This window comes from Arachis hypogaea, chromosome 15 (genome assembly GCF_003086295.3).
Source record: "Arachis hypogaea cultivar Tifrunner chromosome 15, arahy.Tifrunner.gnm2.J5K5, whole genome shotgun sequence".
NCBI lineage: Eukaryota > Viridiplantae > Streptophyta > Magnoliopsida > Fabales > Fabaceae > Arachis > Arachis hypogaea.
In genome coordinates this window covers 15,194,080-15,216,729 of record NC_092050.1, presented here as the reverse complement: position 1 = coordinate 15,216,729, position 22,650 = coordinate 15,194,080, and the positions used below count along the sequence as shown (strand labels likewise).

Here is a 22,650-nt window from a genome sequence, read left to right as displayed (position 1 = left end):
GTTATCGGATTAATCCTAATATTTTTCTATGACCAAATTATCTATAAAACTTTTAATTAAAGTCAATTATACTCTTAGGGACCTAAAAGAATATTTTACCTTTTATTAATTTATTTATTTATTCTAGTTACTATTTTTTACCGTTTTACTTCTAATTTTTACTAAAATTTTTATTTAGTCCCGAAACTTTATTGTAATTATAATTTTGACCCAATTAATTTATATAATTACTAATTTATCCTTGATGACACTAAATTCAGAATTTTACTTATTTTTCATTTAGATTATATTTTAAACCCTCTTTTTACCCAAAAATAACCATTACACTCTTTTTACTTTTACATCTTTTTTTCATAGGATTAAAATCAGTTTTCTAACCTCTTTTTAACCCTTATACACGTGAATTTCATGATCATTTAGTGGCTGAGTTTTTAGGAGTACAATTTTTCATTTTTATCCATTTTTAGTGACTCTTAAGGCTTGAAATTTAAACTTCAAATACTCTAAATAATTTCAATAGTTTCATACAATTTTTAGAGGCAAATAAACTTCATATATCACTCAAATAACAATCCAAAAATAGAGAAGCATCACTGAATTTTCAGAATTAAGAATCAAGCACAAAACCACTACAAAGTGGCTTATACAAACACCGAAAACAAACACAAATATACTGTATCTAATCCTAACCCTTACCTCTCTTATGTAATTCAATTATTCTCGTCTTTACGTTTCTTGGCAATTCTGGACATACGAGGCTAATAACCAATCCAAAAAACTATTAAATCCAAAACATAGAAATTCTACAATTGTGGGCTTCGGCCCTATAATCCATGACCACAAAAAAAAAAAAGAGTCTACAATTGTTGCCGTCACTATTGTTTTTCTTATCAGCCGTTGACGTTGGGAGAAGGAAGAGAGTGGAGGCTAGGGATGGCAACGGGTCCCCATGGGGGCGGGGACATGCCCCCCGCCCCCCGCCCCCGCCTCCATTATTCGTCCCCGTCCCCGCCCCATCCCCGTGACGGGTAACGGGGGCCCCATATCCGCCGGGGACCCGGGTCTCCGCGGATATCCGCGGATTTTTATAAAAAAATAATAAAAATTGAAAAAAATTAGAAAAAAATTTAAAAAATAGTGTATTGTATATAATTTAGTATTTTACTTACATCAATATCTACTTCAATATTATGAATTACATGTATAGCACTCAAATGCTTAACCAAAAATTCAAAATCAGTAAAATAATAAAAATTTTAGAATAATTATAACAAATGTTTATCCAAATCACAGTAATTATAATAGAAAAAGCAAACAAAGATAATGAAAATGATAACAAATGCTTAATTATAATCATATAAATTATATTTAACTTAATTCAATAATTATAACAAATGCTTAACAAAATCATAGTACACACAAATGGGGTATTCTAGTCTTTTTACATAAACGGAGTTTAAACGGGTCTCCACGGGGCGGGGACCTCTATCCCCGCCCCCGCCCCGTTTAATATACGGGGCCCCGTCCCCCGTCCCCGCGGGTACAAAATCGTCCCCATATCCGCCCCGTGACGGGTAAATCCCCGCGGATATCCGCCCCGCTGGGGATTTTTGCCATCCCTAGTGGAGGCTTGACTGTTGTAGCGTGACTAGCCAGGGCTTTCAACCGAATCTGCACCTTGCAATTTATGCCTTGGTTAGTACCAGTGGGTGACGTAAGCCGAAAACCCCCCTTAAACCCCTTTCCACTTTGAAAAGCATACACACATACTCTCTCTCTCTCTGCAAAAACCCTAACTGAATGAAATGGATGAACCAAATGAAGCACCAGAAAACCGAGAACTCTACGCACTCCTCAACTTGTCTCCAGAAGCTTCCGATGAAGAAATCCGCAGAGCTTATCGCCAATGGGCGCAAGCATATCACCCTGATAAATACCAATCCCCTCACGTATGCTTCTTTTCTATCTCTCTTTCTCAGCTGTTTCTTTGTTGTTTTGCAATTCCCTCTCAATCCGTTACTTGTTTTGGTCTTTTTCTCTCTCAGATGAAAGATATTGCTACGGAGAATTTTCAGCGCATATGTGAGGCCTACGAGATACTGTCAGATTCAAATAAGAGGCAAATATATGATATATATGGCATGGAAGGTGTGAATTCTGGTTTGGAGCTGGGTGCTACTTTGAATAGAGCTGAGGAGATAAAGGCGGAGCTGGAGAGGCTCAAGAGGATGAAGGAACGGGAGAAGATGGCCGCGCATTTTCGATCTTCGGGTACAATTCTCGCCAATATGTCTTTGCCACACTGTCTAAATGGTGATGGTCTCTTCAGAGGGTAGGCTGTTGCTGTTGCTGTTGCTCGGTTTCATCATAGTTTTTCCTTCTATTTTCTCATCACTCTAAATCTGGTTGGTTAAGTTTATAAAATTATTGATTAGGATAATAAGATTCAGTGAAAGAACCACTGAAAAATACCACTGAATAACACAATTGTGGAAAATGAGACTGGAAAATATAGCTGATGTTGTTGTTACTGACTGTAATTTGAAACCGTTAAACGTATGGTTGATTTAACTTTTTTCACAATGTTAACACCTTTCTAAGCATATCTGTTGCTCATTGCAATTTGTGAGTTTAGAAACTGCCTTTATGATTTCATCTGACTGTTAACATCATTTATTATGTTTCTGAGTACCAGAATGGCCATGACAAGCGAAATTCAGTCTGACTTATCGAAGCGTGATGCTATTACAATTGGTGGCAATTTAGCAGTAGATGGAAATGAAGGTGGTGGAGCTGCCACTGCAGTATTCAGGCATCAAATTTCTGAAGCTTCCTCAGTAGAATTAGTTGCTTCAGCTGGTTTACGTGCACTAGTTGGAGTGCAAGCATCTCGGTCTGTGATTTGCTTTCAAAAATCAAATTCTATAGTACACTTTGATCAGTTCTGGTGATGCTAAGATGCTTACATGTTTGTTGTGCTTTGTATTTTAGTACTTTATCATCACACTCAGCTGCAACAATGGGCCTTGCGCTGTCTTTGCAAGATGGTTCATTGAATCTTTCAAATTTATGGACCCGCCAATTGTCAGAAACTGCAAGTGGACATGTATGCTACTTTCATGGAATGATAAGTATTGTTTCAGGGAATTGAAATGAAAAACAATACATATCATTGTGGGACATATTTTTAAAGTTGTAATATAAAAACACATGGAAACATTGTATATTCAATACTCTTAGATAGCCAAATCCCTCAAAAATAATGTCTTACTTGTACCAGAGTTTAGCTATAGTTAGGAAAACGTTTAGTGTTAAAGCGTAAAATTAGGCATTTTTTTCTCCACTTTAAGAATTTTGAAGCAGTTTTACAATCTACTATATTTCATAGCTTCCCTCTTGCTTACAGATACAGCTTGCTTTGGGAACACAGTCGTCTATAGCTGTCGGCTGGCAAAAGAAAGACGAGAGAAGGTCTGCTTCTGGGGAAGTAAAGGTACTTTTGTGTTTCCTGGTCTGCAAAATAAACTCGTCAAGTTGGATAGGAAATTTTATTACCCTAAGCACAACCCGCTCTAATCATGTTAACTGAGTTAGCAAGTGATTATTTTGTATTACATTCAATTTGGAATCATTGTATCGTTATTCACTTACTCTTATTACTTAGTGCGAATTAATCTTATTGCAAATCTCCTCATCCTCTCAAAATGTAATAGAACTTTTTTGAGGTTTTGTTTATGTGAACTTTGGGGTTAAGGTATTCTAAGGTCAAAAATTCATTCTCAAAATAGTCGAGAAGTTGCACTGCTCATGATTGTTTGAATGTAAAGGAGTGTTTTCATGTTCCATTTGGACAATAAACAACATACACACACATATGGTTCACTGCTCTAGGATTTTGTTCAACTGGTTTTTAGAGTTGCATGATTAGTACTTTAGTAGTGGGTAGTGAACTAATTTATGCATACAACTCTTATGAGCAGTAAGGTAGCGTTTGTTTTGAGGTACTGAGACAGAGACTGAGAGACTGAGACTCAGTATCGTGTTTGTTAGTTCAGAGACTGGTACTAAAATTTCTGTCTCTGTCTCTAAAATTTCAGTATTTCAGTACCTCCAAAAAGTAGGGACACAGGGGACTGAAATTTTTAGAGATGGAGATTGAAACTTTAATAACATTTTATACCTAAAATATTTTCATTTCAATTAATTAATTCCAATTTTACCCTTTGTGCAAATTAAATTAGAGTTTCATTCTTGTTTTAATTCCTGTCTCCCATTTTGCACCAAACAGAATACTGAGATTTATTTCAGTCACTGTCTCTTAGTCTCTGTCGCTCAGTCTCAGTCTTTTCGTCTCTGTCTCTCCACCAAACGCTACCTAAAAGAACTGAAGAGGTAGTTATTTGAATCACATCACTATTTGCCTTAGCTCCAACAGCAAGTATATTTACAATCTGGAAGTCACCTAAAACTGCTCATATTTAATTTAATTTCTGGAGGAACTTCTCTTTTGATGCATAAATGCAGTACCTCTAGGCTCTAAATAACACACGAAAAAATATGAAACCAAAATTACAATATCTCGTGTGCTTCTGACTTTTTAGTGGCTTAGATTTTGGCCATTTCTGTATAAAAGTTTGGGACTTTTTATTTTTATTTTTTCTGTCTTTTCCTATACTCAATTGACTTCTTTCAACCCAGTTTGGCACAGGTTCCTTTGATACATCAGTTCATTATACTCATCGCTTTTCTCCTAAATCACTTGGCTGCATTGGAGGAAGAGTAGGAAGGTATGCAAAATCTTATTGCACGTGGGTTTTGCCACTTTCTTGCTTTTGGTTTTGTTTAAGGAGAAAGTATCTCATGGCATCAAAGTTAGAATTTGATTATTGGATGCTCATTATGTTTAATGATATTCTTGGCAAAGGTTTTTGTTGTTATATCTTATGAAACCTTTGTTAAATATATATTCGTAGATTTGATCTTGACTAGAATCCTTTTTTTTTTTATTATTATTGCCATTGTTTACTATGAATTGTTTGATGTATACCAAAATAGCAACGCAACATTCTTGTATGATTTCAAGTTTAAGCCACTCAATTTTTTTGGTTGATAACTATGCTAATGACTATTCAGACTGAGCATCAGTTCAAGAACATTGGCAGCCAATATCCTAATTAGTTTAGATGTTGTCTTTTTTGACATAAAGCAATTTAACCTTGTAGTTCTTCCCTTGAGATTGAAGTTGGTGGTGGGAGGAAGATCTCTAAATTCAGCACCGTGCGCTGGTTGTATACAATAGGAATTCAGGTAAAGCAGTTAAGGAGAGCCTTTCCCCCGTTATAGTGTTCGCATCTCAACATCTACTGTATAAAATCAATTTTCTACCTTGCAGCTATATTCCATTCTTTTTCCATCAGATTAATGGTTTCTTGCTTTCTACATTCCACCAATGGAATGAATGGTTTCAAAGATTTCTTTGCATATGTTTCTCCCCTCCTCATTTGTTTCTTGTGATTTAATAACAATCTGAAGTTAAATACTAAGCTAACTCGCCCCCCTTGTTTTCAATTTGTTTATGTAAGCTATCTTAATATGCTTCTTACATTTTTCAGGGTATTTTCTGGAAATTTGAACTACATCGTGGGGGCCAAAAGTTGATTATTCCTGTAAGGACAGTCTTGGCTTTTTATGTGTTTGGTCCTATATATACTGGGCTTTGACCTTTTATTTAAATATTTTACACAACTACTCAAGTAGTCCAATCTAGGTAGACTTGTTCCCTCTCACTTAGAGAAATTAAGAACAAAGGTTTGTTTGTTATAAGCCATGCTTTTCTATATTGATTTCATTATTTGGCTAATGAATAAATATACATAAAAGTTTGCAGTAAGTTTTTTCTGTACACATACATATACTGCAAACTTTTATATATATATGTATGTGTACAGAAAAAACTTGCAACGGCCCAGTAAGGAAAGTGGATTAGTTGGAGGATAATAAAATAGAGGTAGCGAAAGACCTAGAAAAGCTATAGGTGAAATTATTAAATAAGATCTGTATATGAACGGTTTAGATGCAGAATTACAAATCCCAAATATGATCCATGGTATTCGAAGTGCCCTCAATGAATGTAATGTAAGAGCAGACACGACCCTTTTTTTTGTTTCTTTTTTTTGTGGGGGAAGAGAAAAGGGGGGGGGGGGGGTGTGAATATATTGTAAGGGGGGAAAACTTAATATTAACAAATGAACTATTACCTGCAGATTTTGTTGACAAAGCATTTGAACCCTGTGTTTGCATCTGGAGCATTGGTGGTTCCAGCATCTATGTACTTTCTACTGAAGGTCAATAAACTTGACATTAATAATCAATAACTTTGTAGATCACATAGTTATCTTTCCTTTTCTATTTTTTTTTTATTTATTTTGTATTTATTTGTTTTTTTCTATTTTTGGGTTGCTCCTTATACTATGTGCCTAGTGCCTAGTTATGCTACAGTCATAGATAATGTCATGTGTTATCTTAAGCTTCACTTCCAAGCATTTTAGGCCTTTCTTGCTAATTTTCACTATCTGGTATTTCTGTTATAGAAACTCTTTGGTAGAATTAAGATAAATAATTATTTTTCATCCAGTGTGACAAAGGTTATTGTTTGGTTGATCAAACAATTTGATGATGTTTCCTTCATTTTGTATTTTTCTTTTAATATTTGAGTTCTATGTGTTTTCAGAAATTCATCATTAAACCCTATTACCTTAGAAGGAATAAGCAGAAAGCTCTAGAGAAGGACGAGAAAACATCTTCACAGGTATGGGTGATCATGTAGTGGTGCCACTGCATACTAGCATTGGCATACATATTCTCTAATCGCTAGTATTGTTTTTTGTTTGCGACTATTAGCCTTCTCATCTCAAATATGCCAATGTGTCATTTGTTGTGTGATAGTGTGACAATATACGTACCCCAATAATTTTAGATCTTTGTGCAATGCGCTACACACCTTCGTCTGCTTGTTCATATGAGTACTTAATAATAGCTGATGAGTTATGACGCCCCATTAAATATTAAACAATTGGATAACAGTTGGGTTCTTGAATCTCTTGTATATCCCATATCCAAATATCTTTCAATAGTACAAAATACCTGATGACATAGAACTCTGTTGCACCAAATGTCTACTTGTAGCTTGCACTGTCCATGTGTTGAATAGTGGAACTTGGAATAGACCAATATTCTTGAAGCCTATGGATAAGATTCTTTCTGTGTTTTGAAAATAAAAAAAAAAGTCATTTCTCTTGTTTACTCTTTTATGGAGCTCATACATTAATATACTACAGAAAAACGTAAAGATGATTCTTTTGAACCAGACATTCTCATCTCTCCCCTTTTGCAGAATTCCAATTGACATCCTGGTTAATATTTCCCCCTTTGGGGAAATTAATTCTGCAGGTTAAAGAAGCAAGGGCAGCAGCAGAGAAAGCTCAGAAATTACAAGAAAATGTGGCTAACAGGAAAAGAAACAAGCAATTAGAAACAGGTGGACTGGTTATTATGAGAGCACTATATGGAAATGAAAGAGTTTTGTGCAACTTAAATTCGTCAAGTGAGACAAGTCTTGAATCAACTTCAGAAGTCATTGATGTCACCATTCCTCTTAATTTTCTAGTTAATGATTCTGGCCAACTCAAGGTATGTTTCTTTTCTGTTTTCTCTGCATGCTTTACAAAAATAATCTGATTGTTAGCTACCATGATTTATATTTGTCAATTTTTTCAATTTTCCTGTCAACTTATCCACATGAATACAGAGATTGCAGTAAGTATAGGGTAGAATGTGGAAAACTTCTTTTAGCTGACATGGCAAAACTGCAGATAGGATATCCTTTTTTAAGGGTTTTTTTTTCCTTCCTTGGAATGAAACCAAATTTCTGCATCAAACATGTGCAGGGTGCAAAGATGTGTGTTTTGTATCATAAATGTCTTCTAACAATTCCTTAATTAGATTACTGTGAGAGATGAAAGAAGCAACTATAGCTCGTACTCTCATAGTGATCAACCGAGATGACACATCTTTCTAACAAAACTATTTGACCCTTTTCCATAAATAACATATAATATCATTGATGTCATATCATGATTTTGCCAAGTGTGTTTTGGGATCCATATGGTTTATACATTTTGAGATTGCTAATCCTTTTTTATTAAATTCTGATTGTGCGATTGCTGTGTACCTTGGGATACTTGTGTGCGGGGCTTCTCTTATGATTTTGCGATTGGTTGATACAGCTTCATGAAGGTGTAAAAAAATCGGGCATCATGGGGTTTTGTGATCCATGTCCAGGAGAGCCTAAACAGTTGTATATAGAGTATGCTTATGCTGGCAATGAATACAAGGTAATATTTCCAAATTTTTCGATAGTGTTGAACTAGTATTATTTAATAATTTTCTTGTATATGGTCGATGCAATGATACATGGGCTAATTCGAAATTGGAAGCAGGTTTCGGTTGGTGATTATGAAGAATTAATAATACCCCAAGGCGCCCACAGGATATAGTTATTATTTTCGGCATGAGGACTATTTTTACCCCATGAAGTTTCCCCTTCGATTACAACATTTTCTCCTGTTAAATTGAATGCAAGAGGTACCTTCTACAATTTTTGGGCCATTGGTACCTTCACTTATTTATATTTTTAATTTATTTTTTGTTGTGCCCTTCTTTTTGTTATTCCCCCGGAAAAAATAAATTGTATAATAAGGTCATTTTAGGAGGTGATTGTAGAATTTCGTCAAGGCATTGCGCATTGCAGTATGTTACGCAGCTGCTAAATCACAATTTTGATTAGTGTTACTCTTGCTGATCGGCTACCCAATTTTATAATTTCACTCGAGGGAGGAAGTTCGATCCCATGAATTCATTGTTAGTTTTCATTTGGATTTGTACTTAGTAGTCGTGACAATAACTGGGAATAAAAATGACAGTTGGCTCTTTGTTTTTGGGTTGGGACATTTGTATTGTGTTTGTTTATATCGGTTACCGCAGTACTATTAGCTTTGACACTAACGATCGGGTTGCAACTCTGCAATTAAATCGCTTGCTCATGCAACTTCCAATTGGTCCGAGAGAATGATTCTGATTGGGTGAATAATTTCTTCGTAAGATAAGCTTTTTTATTTGGGCGTTTTAGATAGTTATTGTAACAGTTTTTTAAATTATCAGAAACTAGATTAGCCTCTGATCACCAAAAAAAAAAAAAAAAAAAAAAAGAAACTAGATTAGCCTCAGGTAATGTATACTTGAGGTTGGTTTGTTTACACGAATAAGGCAGAACAATACACCCAAGACATGGATATAATGAATAGATTGTAATGCGTATACAATATGCAAAAAATACTACTGGCATAGCAAGAATCTCTAATACATGAATAAAAATATGGTTATTATCAATTAATTATGTATTAAATTATTTTTAATTAATAAAATAAAAAGAACTGCTATAAGAAAACTACTTTCACCTCACTACTATCATCACTCCTCCACTATTGTTTTTCCAATTCTTCACTCTATGCCTAACCCTCGACAGCCTTGAGCAAAATAGAGAGCAAATCTTAAAATCCACAACTTTAACATTTTTCATATATGGTAATTCATAATTGACCACTTTTTCGTATATGCTACTACATAATTGAATGATAGCATTGCATGTAAACTAAAACTAAATATTTAACATGATTTCCCCAACTTAAAATTCTTATAAGTTATAAATAAAACTATGAAGGCATGTGATTAAGTGATTATGAAAACTTGTTTCTCACTTATGAGTATTACGCCAATTACTTGTATCTATGAACTTTTTATTTTTATTTTTTTTGTTAATTATTATTGACATCAAATTAAAATATGCTAGATAATTGTGATTTTATTAGATAGTAAATATGGAAATTGGGACATTTTATTTAGAAGACAACACACTTTTAGTATTGATGGTACTAAAAATCAAATTTATTTATTTTTACATGAAAATCAATTTATATATATATATATATATATATATATATATATATATATATATATATATATATATATATATATTCAAGACATTATATATGGTTATATTTGTGTTTTTTAGTATTATGTTTTTCTTAGAATATAGTTATGAAATTCTTTTTAAAATCATGTGTAATCAATCATGGCAGAAAGATGTACTCATACTTACAGGGAAGGAAATAGAGATGCCTAAATATCCAAGAAGAGTCTCAAAACTAACTTAGGGCATAACTTTGTGAATCAACTCACGAGGAACTAGCTCAAATTATCTTTAATGATGTCCGACGGATTTTAGTGTGGTTTCGATCGATTTATTTGATCCCAAAAAAAAAGATTTTTTGTTAAAAATAAAATATTTTTATTAAGTTTTTAATATGTTTGAATATATTTTTTATTCTTATTAAAAAAATAAATTATTTTTTTTAAGTCAATAATATTTAACTTTTAAGAAGAACAAAAGTAAAAAATATATTTAATTATTTGAAATTTTTTTTAATTATTTAAATATAAAATAACTTTTGTTTATTATTTTTTTTTAAATATTTTTTTAATCAAAAACCAATTCAATAGTTCTTAAATGTCTCGAAATGTAGTTTTATAACCAAATTTTGTTTTTTCTTGGGCTTTTAGCCCTGTTATTCACATAAAAAAGATGGCAGGAAAGATGCATGAACAGTGGAACCGGTTGCGAATAGGCAATAGCCACTGGAAGTTCAAACAAATGAGGGACCATGGAATTTGAATATTTGATGGAGCACGATTCTTTCTTGTTTACCTGTATGGATCAATGAGGAGAGGTCGTTGAGTGGTGCGGTTGTTTGACACGTGGCAGATGTCTTACAATAGTAGATGAAAGCTGCATCCAAAAGTCCAATCGAATCGAACCAGTGAGCTGAGTTTCAGGAAGAAATGATGGCGGCGGCAAGTTCCTCATGCGTTTTCTGTGAGATAGCCACCAGATCCACCGCCACCACTCTTCTTCACTCTGTACGTCTCTCCTCTCTCTCTCTGGATTGTGATTTATGAATTGAATCTGAGTATTAAAAAATTGCAGGACGATAAGGTTGTTGCTTTCCAAGACATTAGGCCTTCTGCTTTCAGGTACAATACCTCTGTTGATTACTCGAATCTCAAATCTCAGAGGTTACTAATTCTCTTTTTGTTTTTTTTTTTTGTAGGCATTACTTGGTAATCCCTGTGCAGCACATTCCTACTGTGAATGATCTCCAAAGGAAAACTGAAGACTATGCTTTGGGTAAACAAGATTACTCGTAATCTCTAATCACTTTCAATTTCAAGTTCTTTATTTTATATGTCATGAATTATTCAACAGTGACTCACATGTTAGAGGTTGGGAGAATGCTATTACTTAGAGATGCACCTCACTCTAACCACCACAGGTACTTCCACCACTTCTAGTGTTATTATATTTGGTCTAATTTACATTCAAGAGTTATACAGTAGTAATAATAGATGGGAGATTGAATGTATGTATTTCTTTCTTGTAATTTGAATTACTCGTATTCATCAATCACATTGTGTTATAAACCCATTTTTGTGTGTCCATATACAAGATTATTCCATTCCTAAGAGAGTTACATATTCGGTTTTTAATATGCTAGTAAAAACTTAATATTACAGTGAGGAAGAGTTTTTTTCTTGTCCATTATCCACCAAGAATACTTAATATTACAGTGAATAAACTATTAAAATTGTCTCCGATATTTTAACACGTTGATAAAAATATTCTCAAAATATTTTAGAACACAAGTCCTTTTTTATGTGTTTAAGGATTTTGGGTACAAGTAAATTCAAAAGTAAGATGAAGTGAAGAGGAATAAATCATGATTATCTCCATTTTTGTTCTTTTATACTATGTTCCACATTGAAAAAAAATAAGAGTGGGTTGGAATATGATGAGATTAAGAAGCACTTCGATTTGCCAATCACAAAAGCTGCTAGCAAGATGAACATTGGTTGAGGTTAACTTGACTTGAAGTTAGTTGCTGTAGTTAAAAAAGAAGCAAAACATGACCATGTAATTGTTTCTGTTTCCTTCTTTTTGATAGATTTGGCTTTCATCAGCCTCCCCTGAATTCTGTTAACCACTTACACCTCCATTGTTTGGCGCTTCCCTATACACCCAGGTATCTCTTCATCTTGTTGATTACTATTTTGCATAAGCAGCTCGCACTGCGTAGATACTAAAACCTTTTTCCACTTTCGAGCTTAAGCAGATGGAGATTCCTAAAATACATGCCTTTAGGACCAATTGGCTTCATAGAAGCAGAGAGATTTCTGGAAAAGATAAAGCCATAGCCCATTCCCTCAAAAAATATAAATGAACGTGGAGTACTTGATTGTTCTTTTGCTATATTTTGCTTTTCCCTCTTCGAAAACATGCTAGATATAGGATCAAATTCAAAATTACATCTGTTCAATTTTTTTATCATTAAAGTGTGTAGTAACAATTATACTCCACTTTGACCTGTAGATCACAGTAGATGATATATAAATATGAATAAGAAAAGGATTACACTTGCCTAAACCCTAAAACCCTAGATCTGAGATGCTCTTTGTTGTTAATATGCTAGCTTTGGCTACTTTTTTCGGCTTTCAGAAGGGAGCATACAATGCTTTGATAAAGAATACGCGTTTTAGTGGTTTGCTTACCAGCAATTCTTTAATAAACCTTTCCAAATAAAAGGACTTACTACTTTGTGGATTTTGTCTTAAACAAAATCACTTAGCCAGTCCTCATTTAATGGAATTGGAGAACTTTGGGATGTCCATTACAGTTAGGCATTATTTTATACGGTATAGGTAAGTAGGTAATACTTATAGCATATTCACAGCATATTTTGTCTGCTGGGAAAAAGCATTTGGACCCAAAGATCATCTTGTAAATAAAATGGATTAATTGAGAAATATTTTTTTACATGTATATAAATAAATTTTTTAGTGACATTCTTGTTGATGTTGATTTTTTTTTTTAAATGTGGTACAAATATAATCAATTTGATAGATAGTGATAACCTGATGGTTGAATTAATGAAAATTATATTCTAGTGTAAATGTGTGAAGTTTTGTATTAGTCTCAATAAATATTTGCTTGTGCGGGTTTGCCACTTTTAATTATTTTATTAAAATTTTATAAGTCTTTTATAAGTGTAAACTATTTTTATCTTCCAAATTATTTCTTTGATTGGTCTACTTAATTTTAATACAATGTTAAATCTCATCCTATAATACTATCGAGACACTCTGCACATATTCAATTGGTCTAATCTCACTTCAAGTGATTGTCTATTTCTAAGTGTAAGAGAGTATTAGAGATTAACAGTTTTTATATGTACCAAGACAACTCTTGTTTCTTGAGTTAATTTTGAGTTGTGTGAGGTCCAGTGAATTTAACATTGTTTCAGGCTCTCATTTTCACATTATAACAACAGCTCTCTGTATCAACATATTTGTATCTAATGAATAAATACATGTAATGAGTGTGTGTATTATATATTGAAGGAGAAAATATAAGAGACCAACACTTTTGTTGAAATCTGGCCAATATTTAACTATCAAAAGAAAAATGATTAATTCTACACCATTAGATATCATTTCATACTATTGAAAATATTGATGATGGCTAATTGATGGTTAAACATCACAAATTCTGTTGGTCTCTTGACACTCCTCATATTGAAATGGTATATATTTTTAAGGTTAACTATTTTGTAAGTAGGTGGAGTAATGAATGTATAGTATTATAACATGTACTCTAGTTAGAATGCATCAGTTAATAAATAATAAATAAGTCACATTTGACAGTGGTACTAATGAGTACTGTACAAAAATAACAATTAACATACTCCATTGCATGGATATATAGTAACAAATTGAGGACTTTGTAGTAAATATGCCTTCATGGATACCTTGGCTGAACTGAATATAGACTTTGTAGTAAATACACCTTCACAGCCTCACAGGTAACTTGGTTGAACTGAATATACACGTTCCCTATTCAATGCCTTGCCATAATATTTTTGAAGATACTTTGCAATGCTAAACAAACAAGTCAGCTCAATCAAAATCTCATAAATAGCACCCTCCCCCGGCTCCCACCTGATTAAAATAAAATTGCATTTAGGACGGGCATGCTGCTTTTTGGTTTCACAAGAAACAAAACATTGATAACCACTTAAGTCATTGAGTTCAAAATAATATATAATAAAAAAACAATTACCAACAGCTGTGATAGAAACATCTAGAAAATAATTGTGAATAGAAACATCTAGAAAAGAAAAATAAACAAAAAAGGGAAGGGGTATAACTTGTTAGTAAAATTCTTTCGCCGAGACGAAACTATCCAAAATATATGGAAATTTAGTGACTAAAACATCATGAGTTGTGGGCAGTATTATAATATTTTATTGTTACGTAAACAAAGGATTTGGCCCAATATTATTTAATGCGGGAAATGACTTCAAGACCATTCCAAAATGACCAGATGAGTTGGATTAAGTCGAGATTGGCCTACACAATAATTGATTCTTAAAAGCTTGTGAATTGTCTATATATTCACCTACATCGCCGAATCCCTTTCTAGTCGTCCTCTACTACCCTTGGAAGCATTATAAATTAAACTTTTAATCTAGTTCCTATACTTTGTAGCAAAAATTCCTCATCTCCTTAACCCCTTATAAATGCTAGTTGACATTTTTGGGCAGAAGCAAACAATGGATATCTACTTTATAGGATTGGTGTACCCTCCAATTCCATCCATTAGGTAATGAGTCAATAAACATTAGATGCCTTTCGGTCTTTCATACTGTATGGCCAAAGCAGCCAATCTTGTGGTTGTGTTATTCTGCTGTTGACCACATTAGCATCACAAGAATTATAAATAATAATAAGTTCTTTAATTTCAATAGCTGTGGATACCAAATCCAACTATAATGAAAGGAAAGAATGGATATTATACTCACGTAAGCTTTAGTGGAACCAAAGCGTGAGGAACTAAAGCAAGGGAAAACTATATGTTATTAGACTCAAATGGCTAACCTCCACTAATGCAATGAAAGCGACCCAATTAAGTTGGTAGGACGCATATATAGCAATTTTAGAAAGCCATTATTTGCATCTCCGCGTTGAGGGTGTAGGGTGTCTATTATTTTAGTTACATTATGTGGTGTGTCTCTCAATCAATGGCTTTAGACCACTCCATGATGATCTTGACGGGTTTAATTTGTTCGATAACTAATATTATATACGTGTTTTTAATGATGCTTCATGCTTGTTAGTAGAACAATTTATTCCTTGTGAATGATACCTCGCTTTCAATGATATGATTCATCCTTCTTTTTTTTTTTTTTTGGTAAATATGTTTTCGTCATTTGATGTGTTATATTCTCGTTTTAGCTATATTATCTTTTGTCTACTCTTCTCATTTGTACACATTCACTGTATAAAAAAATTGCATTAAAATTAAATAATCATGTAATATATACATCAAAAATAAAATTACCTAATTAATTTAGTCATTAATTTTTAGAATGCACAGTATTTAAAAAAAATATTAGATAACCAAAATTTTTTTATTATTCACATATAGTTATCTTCGTCTAAAATTGATAGCTAAGAACTATTAGATGATGATTTAGTCAAATTTATCAAATTTTTACCTTATATTAGAATTAATATTAATGATTTTTCACTATTGTTAAAAATATTAACCGAACATTCTTTTTAAAAAATCAAATTCTAAAATAAAACACCTACCAAAAGGTTATTGGAAAAGAAATGAAAAGGTTGGCAGGGAAGACAAATTTTGAAATGAAATGGAAGAAAAGTTGATTTTGACCAATATACGTCATTAGGTTAAGTTAATACATGAAAATAATTGAACTCTGACCCTGATTGACTTGATAACTACGTTGCTTTGAGCGCTTTCTCTGTTCTTTGCAATCTTGCTAGACGTCTCCAATGTATTGGTTCGCACATCGCAGTCAATTTTGACGTTGATTGCATTTTCCACGTTTCCTTTTATTTTACCTTTTATTTTATTTATTAGTATTTCGAAAAATAAACAACTAAAAATAGTTGAGTCTTTCACTTATCTATGAGAATAGGACTTTAACCTAATCAATGAAAAGGCTAAACATCATTTTGTACAGTTAATTCATCACAAATGCTGATTAGCATTTTTCAACTGAAATAAAATATGGAAGTTAATTGGTCGACAATTTTATGAGATATATTGAAGAGACTAATATGTTTCCGTTGAAGCATGAAATTTGGATTTAGTTAATTTAACTATGCCAAGTGGCCAATTGAACTATTTTTCTTCTTTTAAAAAGATTTAACATTCCTTGGATTGGAAAATTGGAACCACTAAAGGAAGGTGAAAACAGCAAATCAAAAAATGACTGTCCTAAACAAAACCTGTTGGCAGCAAAACCATCAACAAAATAGCTATCACCCTTCCACATTAACATCAATATACTTACACCCTTAAAAGACATTAAAGTATTATAGTATATCACTATTGAATACTGATTAATTGGGATAATAACATTGTCCTAAGTCCGCAGAAGCGGCAACTTCGTACCATCAGTAATGAATTCCATTATAAAACCCGTCCTTCTCGTAAGTCTGAGTCTCAATTAATTTGAAAATCAAAATTTCATTCTCTGCCTGAAAAGTGAAGAGCAATGGCATCTTCAGCAATGAAGCTTGAGCTTCTCTGGTTCATTCTTATCTTCATTTGGGTTCCATCATCATCATCACAGACACTTGTATTGCCCCTCACACACTCAATCTCCAAAGAGCAATTCAACAGTACCCACAACCTCCTCAAATCCACCTCCACCCGTTCCGCCGTCCGCTTCCACCACCAACGCCAACGTCATCGCCACCACCAAGTTTCCCTTCCTCTCTCCCCCGGAAGCGACTACACCTTGTCCTTCACCCTGGGCTCTGGCCCGGCCCAGGCCCATCCCATAACCCTCTACATGGACACAGGCAGCGACCTTGTCTGGTTCCCCTGTGCCCCCTTCGAGTGCATACTCTGCGAGGGAAAGCCCAGCCCAGGCCCAAGCAGGCCACCAAACATCACACGGGCCCACGCAGTGTCATGCCAGTCCCCTGCATGCTCCGCGGCCCACTCCTCCACGTCATCCTCCGACCTCTGCGCAATGGCACGTTGCCCCTTAGACGCCATAGAAACTTCTGATTGCAGTTCATCGGCGTGTCCGCCATTCTACTACGCTTACGGCGACGGAAGCTTAATCGCAAACCTCTATCGCCACACACTCTCTATGTCTTCTCTCGTTCTCAAGAACTTCACCTTCGGTTGCGCCCACACTACCCTCGGTGAGCCCACCGGCGTCGCTGGTTTCGGCCGTGGTTTGCTCTCTTTTCCGGCCCAGTTAGCCACCTTCTCACCTCAGCTCGGTAATCGATTCTCATACTGTTTGGTATCTCATTCTTTCGACGGCGATCGAATTCGTCGCCCGAGTCCACTCATTCTCGGCCGTCGCGACGGCGGGGACGAACACGGTGAGTTCGTGTACACGTCCCTGCTTCGGAACCCGAAGCACCCGTACTTTTACTCCGTCGGGCTCGCTGGAATCTCAGTCGGGAAGAGGGATATTCCGGCGCCGGAGATACTGAGGAAGGTGGACGCAACAGGGAGTGGTGGTGTTGTAGTTGATTCCGGGACGACGTTCACGATGTTGCCGGCGAGTTTGTATAACTCGGTGGTGGCTGAGTTCGACCGGCGAGTGGGGCGAATTCACAAGCGGGCGAGTGAGGTGGAGGGGAAAACGGGCCTGGGCCCATGTTATTACTTGGACACTGTGGCCCAGGTTCCGGCGGTGACGTTGCGTTTTGCGGGGAATGATTCGAGTGTGGTGCTGCCTAGAAGGAACTACTTCTACGAGTTTTTGTACGGTGAAGATGGAGCCACGACGAAAAGAAGAGTGGGGTGCATGATGCTGATGAACGGTGGTGATGATTCTGAGTTAAGTGGTGGGCCCGGGGCCACGCTTGGGAATTACCAGCAGCAGGGCTTTGAGGTTATTTACGACCTCGAAAAGCAGCGCGTGGGATTCGCCAGAAGGCAGTGCGCGTTGCTTTGGGATAGCCTGAACCGTGAGAAGAACTAGTGTGCTCTATTCTGCACTGGACCACCAGAACTCTCAGTCACGGGTTCGGTTAACTGTAAATGGGAATAAGGCGGTGGCGGGCTTCGGTGCCCACTGCCCATGTCCTTACTCTGTATAGCCGAAATTTGTACTTTTTGTGTTAATATTGCTCTTTATTTTTTGGTTGGTGTATCCTTGTAAATCTTTTCACATTTTTATTTCCATCACTAGGCAAAAACTAAAGTGGAGTTTTTACTAATTGATTACATCGTTGATTTGTTCTATTAATATTTTCTCTACTTTTAATTTATGTTCTGTTTTACTACTTTTTGTTTTGTCGATCGTATGTGTTATCGCTCTATATATAATTTTACCAACTTAAGTTTGAATCAATCTGTAATTGAGAAGTAATAATAGATCTATTACCAGGTAGCAAATTGTGTAAGTACAAAGCATAAGCTGATAAAAATGTACAGACGAAGATTGAAACCAAGTAGGATCGGCAAAAAGTAAACGATCGAATCATGGAAATTATTACATGACACGACGAAAAGTCAACTTGAGAGTTGTTAACTTGTTATGTCTATCTTTCGCACAAGATCCTATATACAACAGATAAGGATAATGGATAATTTAGCTTCCCTTTTACTAAACGTATGTAAGTTGTGGTAATACTAGCATATTCAGCTTCCACCATACATCAAGTTATTCCTACCCTTCTACTATTTTATTGTTCCATTTGAACATTTATATATATATTATGAACTTATATATTTAATTGTAGTTTAGTCATCTATACAGCAGCATCTAAATCAAATCACTTAAAACTTGACTAATCTAATTTAAAAATTTGTAATTATCTGACTACAATTCAAAACCGCCTTTTTGCCCCCTACTTCTAAAAAGTTGTAGTAGCAGGATAGAACCTAAAATTACATTTTATCATGAACCCGGTTTCTGAAAAATACACACAACTTTGTTAAAAACCGTCCATAGATATTATTCTATTAATTTTAAAATAATTGTAGTTTTGACTTTTTTTATATATATTTAAACATTAGGTTAAAAAACGTTATTAAGCCATGGGAGGAAATAATTTACGCAATTCAACCAAAATGAATTCTGATACACCATTCCACCAAATATGATTTTTATATAATTCGAATCAATAAAATTCGAATTATATTTACACCTAATTCGAATTGAATCACATCGAATTACTCCCAAGCAATATTCGAACGTAGTTCGAATCAAATTGTATCGAATTTTGCATGCATAGTTCGAGTTATATTAACTCGAATTACTTGGAGCACGTGGCCTAGGGTAGGGTAGTTCGAATCAAATTGATTCGAATTACTCATATTTCGAATCAAATGGCTAATTACACATTGTACAATAAGATACTAGAAAAAATACTATATAATATAAAAAATATATACTAAAAGAAGTATAAAATAAGATTATAGTAAATTAACTTTAGTATAAAATTATTAAATATAAATTAATTTTAACTCCTATTAGTACATTGAATTAAAAATAACATATAAAAATGACTTTTTAAATATTTTTTTATAATAGGAGTACATTTTTATATACTTTAAATACTTTGTATAAAAATGTACTTATATTTATCATACAAAAATAAAGTGTTGTGCCAATATAATAACATTATAACATTTTAAATCAATTTTTTTCTAGGATTTTAGATTAAAAGCAGCACATGAAAAAGCATTATTGGTATTTTAAAGCTAACTTAATTAAAAAAGATAAAACTGTATTTTTTAGGATTTTATGTACATAATTAGGCTAATTTTTTTTAATAATCAAAGATGTGTGTTACACTATATTATTTGATTTCAAGTAAGTTTTACTCTACTATATTTTTTTTTTTTTACTTTTCAAAAGACACAAATCTAAAAAATTTTATAAATTAATTTAAAAGAAAATATCATTGACATTTTATAAAATTTTATAATTCAAAAGACACAAATCTACAAAATTTTATAAAACGTCAATGATATTTTTTTTAAAATTAATTTATAAAATTTTTTAGATTTGTGTCTTTTGAAAAGTAAAAAAAATAAAAATATAGTAGAGTAAAACTTACTTGAAACCAAATAATATAGTGTAACACACATTTTGATCAATATTAAAAAAATTAGCCTAATTATGTATATAAAATCCTAAAAAATACAGTTCTATCTTTCTTAATTAAGTTAGCTTTAAAATACCAATAATACTTTTTCATGTGCTGCTTTTAATCTACAATCCTGAAAAAAAATTGATTTAAAATGTTATAATGTTATTATATTGGCACAACACCTTATTTTTGTATGATAAATACAAGTACATTTTTATACAAAGTATTTAAAGTATATAAAAATGTACTCCTATTATAAAAAAATATTTAAAAAGTCATTAATTTTTATATGTTTATTAAAATTTAATAAATACAAGTACATTTTTATATGTTATTTTTAATTCAATGTACTAATAGGAGTTAAAATTAATTTATATTTAATAATTTTATACTAAAGTTAATTTATTATAATCTTATTTTATACTTCTTTTAGTATATATTTTTTATATTATATAGTATTTTTTCTAGTATCTTATTGTACAATGTGTAATTAGCCATTTGATTCGAAATGTGAGTAATTCGAATCAATTTGATTCGAACTAACCTAGGCCACGTGCTCCAAGTAATTCGAGTTAATATAACTCCAACTATGCATGCAAAATTCGATACAATTTGATTCGAACTACGTTCGAATATTGTTTGGGAGTAATTCGATGTGATTCAATTCGAATTAGGTGTAAATATAATTAGAATGTTATTGATTCGAATTATATAAAAATCATATTTGGTGGAATGGTATATCAGAATTCATTTTGGCTGAATTGCGTAAATTATTTCCTCCCATGGCTTAATAACGTTTTTTACCCTAAACATTAACGTGTTTAGATGTAGAATAAATTTAAAATAAATTACTATTTCTACTCATAAATATATTGATAAATTTACTTACAAACAAAAAAATTAAAATTTTATCTATAAAAGATAGATTTAATGCCACAAAATTATTCAAATCTTAAAAAATTACTTAAAAATTTTAAATTACTTTTCTTAGCGTAGCCTAACTTATTCTAATCTCTAACTTCTTTATTACTGCTCAAATTCTTCTCCAACTCTCATACATATTTATTACAACTGCCTGTGTCACCGTCATCACAAGCATCACCGTCCTTGTCTCCTTCTTCCTACGTCATCACCATTCTCCCAATAATTTAGGGTGTGTTTGGCAAACCCGTTTGAAGAATAAAAGTGCGTTGAAGTTCTTTGAACGTCTATTTTTTTATATTTGACAATCTTTTTTTTCTCAACGCAGGAGTGATTTACAGCTTAAAAGCGCGTTTAATAGAAACAAAAAAAAATTGTTACTTTTACGTTCACTTCAACATGAATTCACCTTTGATGATCATTATTAGTTTTCTCCAAACGAATTTTCATATTTGTTCAAAATCATTTCAAATATTTTAATTTTTTTTAATTTTTAGTATTTTTTTATATTTTGATTTTTTTATTAAATTTGTTATTGTAATTCTATTATAATATGAATTATTGATCTTATTAAATAAAAAACTAATCATACATAACAATGGAATCATAAGTAATAAAATTTTACTGTCTAAAATAATACTAAATAAAAAAATACTGAGAATACTAAAAAAATTATAGAATATTTTTTTATTTGACATTGTAAAATTTATTATTATAATTCTTGTTCATTGTTTATTATTCTAATTTGTTATAATATGTATCATTGTTCCTATTAAAAATGATAAATTAAATAAAAAATTAATCATACATAATAAAAAAATATAATTAGTAAAAAGTTAGAATCCAAAACAGTAAACAAAATAAGATTATTGAGAATACTCATAAAAAGTACTAAAATATATTATTTTATATGTTATTTTTAATTTAATAAATAAATATTAATTTTTATTAAAAATTATAACAAACTAAAATAGAATTTTATAAAAAATATACTAAAAGAAGTATAAAAGAGGATTAAATATACTAAAAAATAATATTATAATTTAATATTATATTTTTTTAATAATTAACTAATTATCTATCTAAAAGTGATTTTAATTAATATTATTCAAACAATTTTATTTTATTAAAATCAATTTTAATATAAAATTGTCAAACATAAATTATATTGACACAAACTCACTTATATTCAAAATCAATTTTATAAAATCACTTTAATCCTATCCTACGATACTGAGCCAAGAAATTCCAGCTTTGCGCTTGGTCTTATACGTCCCCACGTGGTTGTTCTTATTCCAGTTCTGAACTTGCAGCGTCTCTTCTCTTCTCGCTCGTGGCGCGAAGAACATTGCTCTCGATGCAGCCACCACAATTCTCGGCAACTCGAGAAAAAATTATTCG

General features: G+C 32.8%; 3 protein-coding genes across 8 annotated transcripts; all 3 read left to right on the top strand.

The window, feature by feature from the left end:
* The first annotated feature begins 1,621 nt into the window (after nucleotides 1-1,621).
* On the top strand, nucleotides 1,622-9,008 carry LOC112749619 (chaperone protein dnaJ 13). 3 transcript variants are annotated; one of them, XR_003175134.3, is made up of 14 exons: nucleotides 1,622-1,949; nucleotides 2,046-2,332; nucleotides 2,696-2,893; nucleotides 2,992-3,106; nucleotides 3,407-3,493; nucleotides 4,699-4,787; nucleotides 5,223-5,307; nucleotides 5,613-5,666; nucleotides 6,264-6,344; nucleotides 6,731-6,808; nucleotides 7,450-7,689; nucleotides 8,286-8,393; nucleotides 8,499-8,643; nucleotides 8,769-9,008. XR_003175134.3 is itself a non-coding variant. In XM_025797916.3 (13 exons), exons 1-13 carry the CDS (start codon nucleotides 1,806-1,808, stop codon nucleotides 8,553-8,555), a joined length of 1,623 nt encoding a protein of 540 aa, XP_025653701.1. In that variant the 5' UTR covers nucleotides 1,622-1,805; the 3' UTR covers nucleotides 8,556-9,008. The 3 variants fall into 3 exon arrangements, 1 of the variants encoding a protein (XP_025653701.1); XR_011873183.1 differs by having other exon boundaries at nucleotides 8,759-9,008; XM_025797916.3 differs by having other exon boundaries at nucleotides 8,499-9,008.
* Nucleotides 9,009-10,626: 1,618 nt separating this feature from the next.
* On the top strand, nucleotides 10,627-12,595 carry LOC112749617 (bifunctional adenosine 5'-phosphosulfate phosphorylase/adenylylsulfatase HINT4). 4 transcript variants are annotated; one of them, XM_025797913.3, is made up of 6 exons: nucleotides 10,627-11,034; nucleotides 11,102-11,148; nucleotides 11,226-11,302; nucleotides 11,381-11,447; nucleotides 12,117-12,194; nucleotides 12,285-12,595. In XM_025797913.3, the coding sequence occupies exons 1-6, from the start codon at nucleotides 10,957-10,959 to the stop codon at nucleotides 12,364-12,366; spliced, it is 429 nt and encodes a 142-aa protein (XP_025653698.1). In that variant the 5' UTR covers nucleotides 10,627-10,956; the 3' UTR covers nucleotides 12,367-12,595. The 4 variants fall into 4 exon arrangements, with proteins under 4 accessions (XP_025653698.1, XP_025653697.1, XP_025653700.1 ...); XM_025797912.3 differs by having other exon boundaries at nucleotides 10,629-11,034; nucleotides 12,282-12,595; XM_025797915.3 differs by having other exon boundaries at nucleotides 10,651-11,034; nucleotides 11,111-11,148.
* Nucleotides 12,596-15,415: 2,820 nt separating this feature from the next.
* LOC112749616 (probable aspartyl protease At4g16563) lies at nucleotides 15,416-18,476 on the top strand. The gene has a single exon (XM_025797911.3). The coding sequence runs from the start codon at nucleotides 16,755-16,757 to the stop codon at nucleotides 18,207-18,209; it is 1,455 nt and encodes a 484-aa protein (XP_025653696.1). The 5' UTR covers nucleotides 15,416-16,754; the 3' UTR covers nucleotides 18,210-18,476.
* Nucleotides 18,477-22,650: the final 4,174 nt, after the last annotated feature.

What these genes read in the sequence shown, in the direction of transcription:
- LOC112749616 (XM_025797911.3), top strand. Translation starts at nt 16,755, where the DNA reads ATGGCATCTTCAGCAATGAAGCTTGAGCTTCTCTGGTTCATTCTTATC.
- LOC112749617 (XM_025797912.3), top strand. Translation starts at nt 10,957, where the DNA reads ATGATGGCGGCGGCAAGTTCCTCATGCGTTTTCTGTGAGATAGCCACC. An exon ending in CCACCACTCTTCTTCACTCT is followed by an intron (nt 11,035 to 11,101) that starts GTACGTCTCTCC and finishes AAAAAATTGCAG; the next exon opens with GACGATAAGGTTGTTGCTTT. An exon ending in AACTGAAGACTATGCTTTGG is followed by an intron (nt 11,303 to 11,380) that starts GTAAACAAGATT and finishes ATTATTCAACAG; the next exon opens with TGACTCACATGTTAGAGGTT.
- LOC112749619 (XM_025797916.3), top strand. Translation starts at nt 1,806, where the DNA reads ATGGATGAACCAAATGAAGCACCAGAAAACCGAGAACTCTACGCACTC. An exon ending in GTTGGAGTGCAAGCATCTCG is followed by an intron (nt 2,894 to 2,991) that starts GTCTGTGATTTG and finishes TTTGTATTTTAG; the next exon opens with TACTTTATCATCACACTCAG. An exon ending in ATGCTGGCAATGAATACAAG is followed by an intron (nt 8,394 to 8,498) that starts GTAATATTTCCA and finishes AATTGGAAGCAG; the next exon opens with GTTTCGGTTGGTGATTATGA.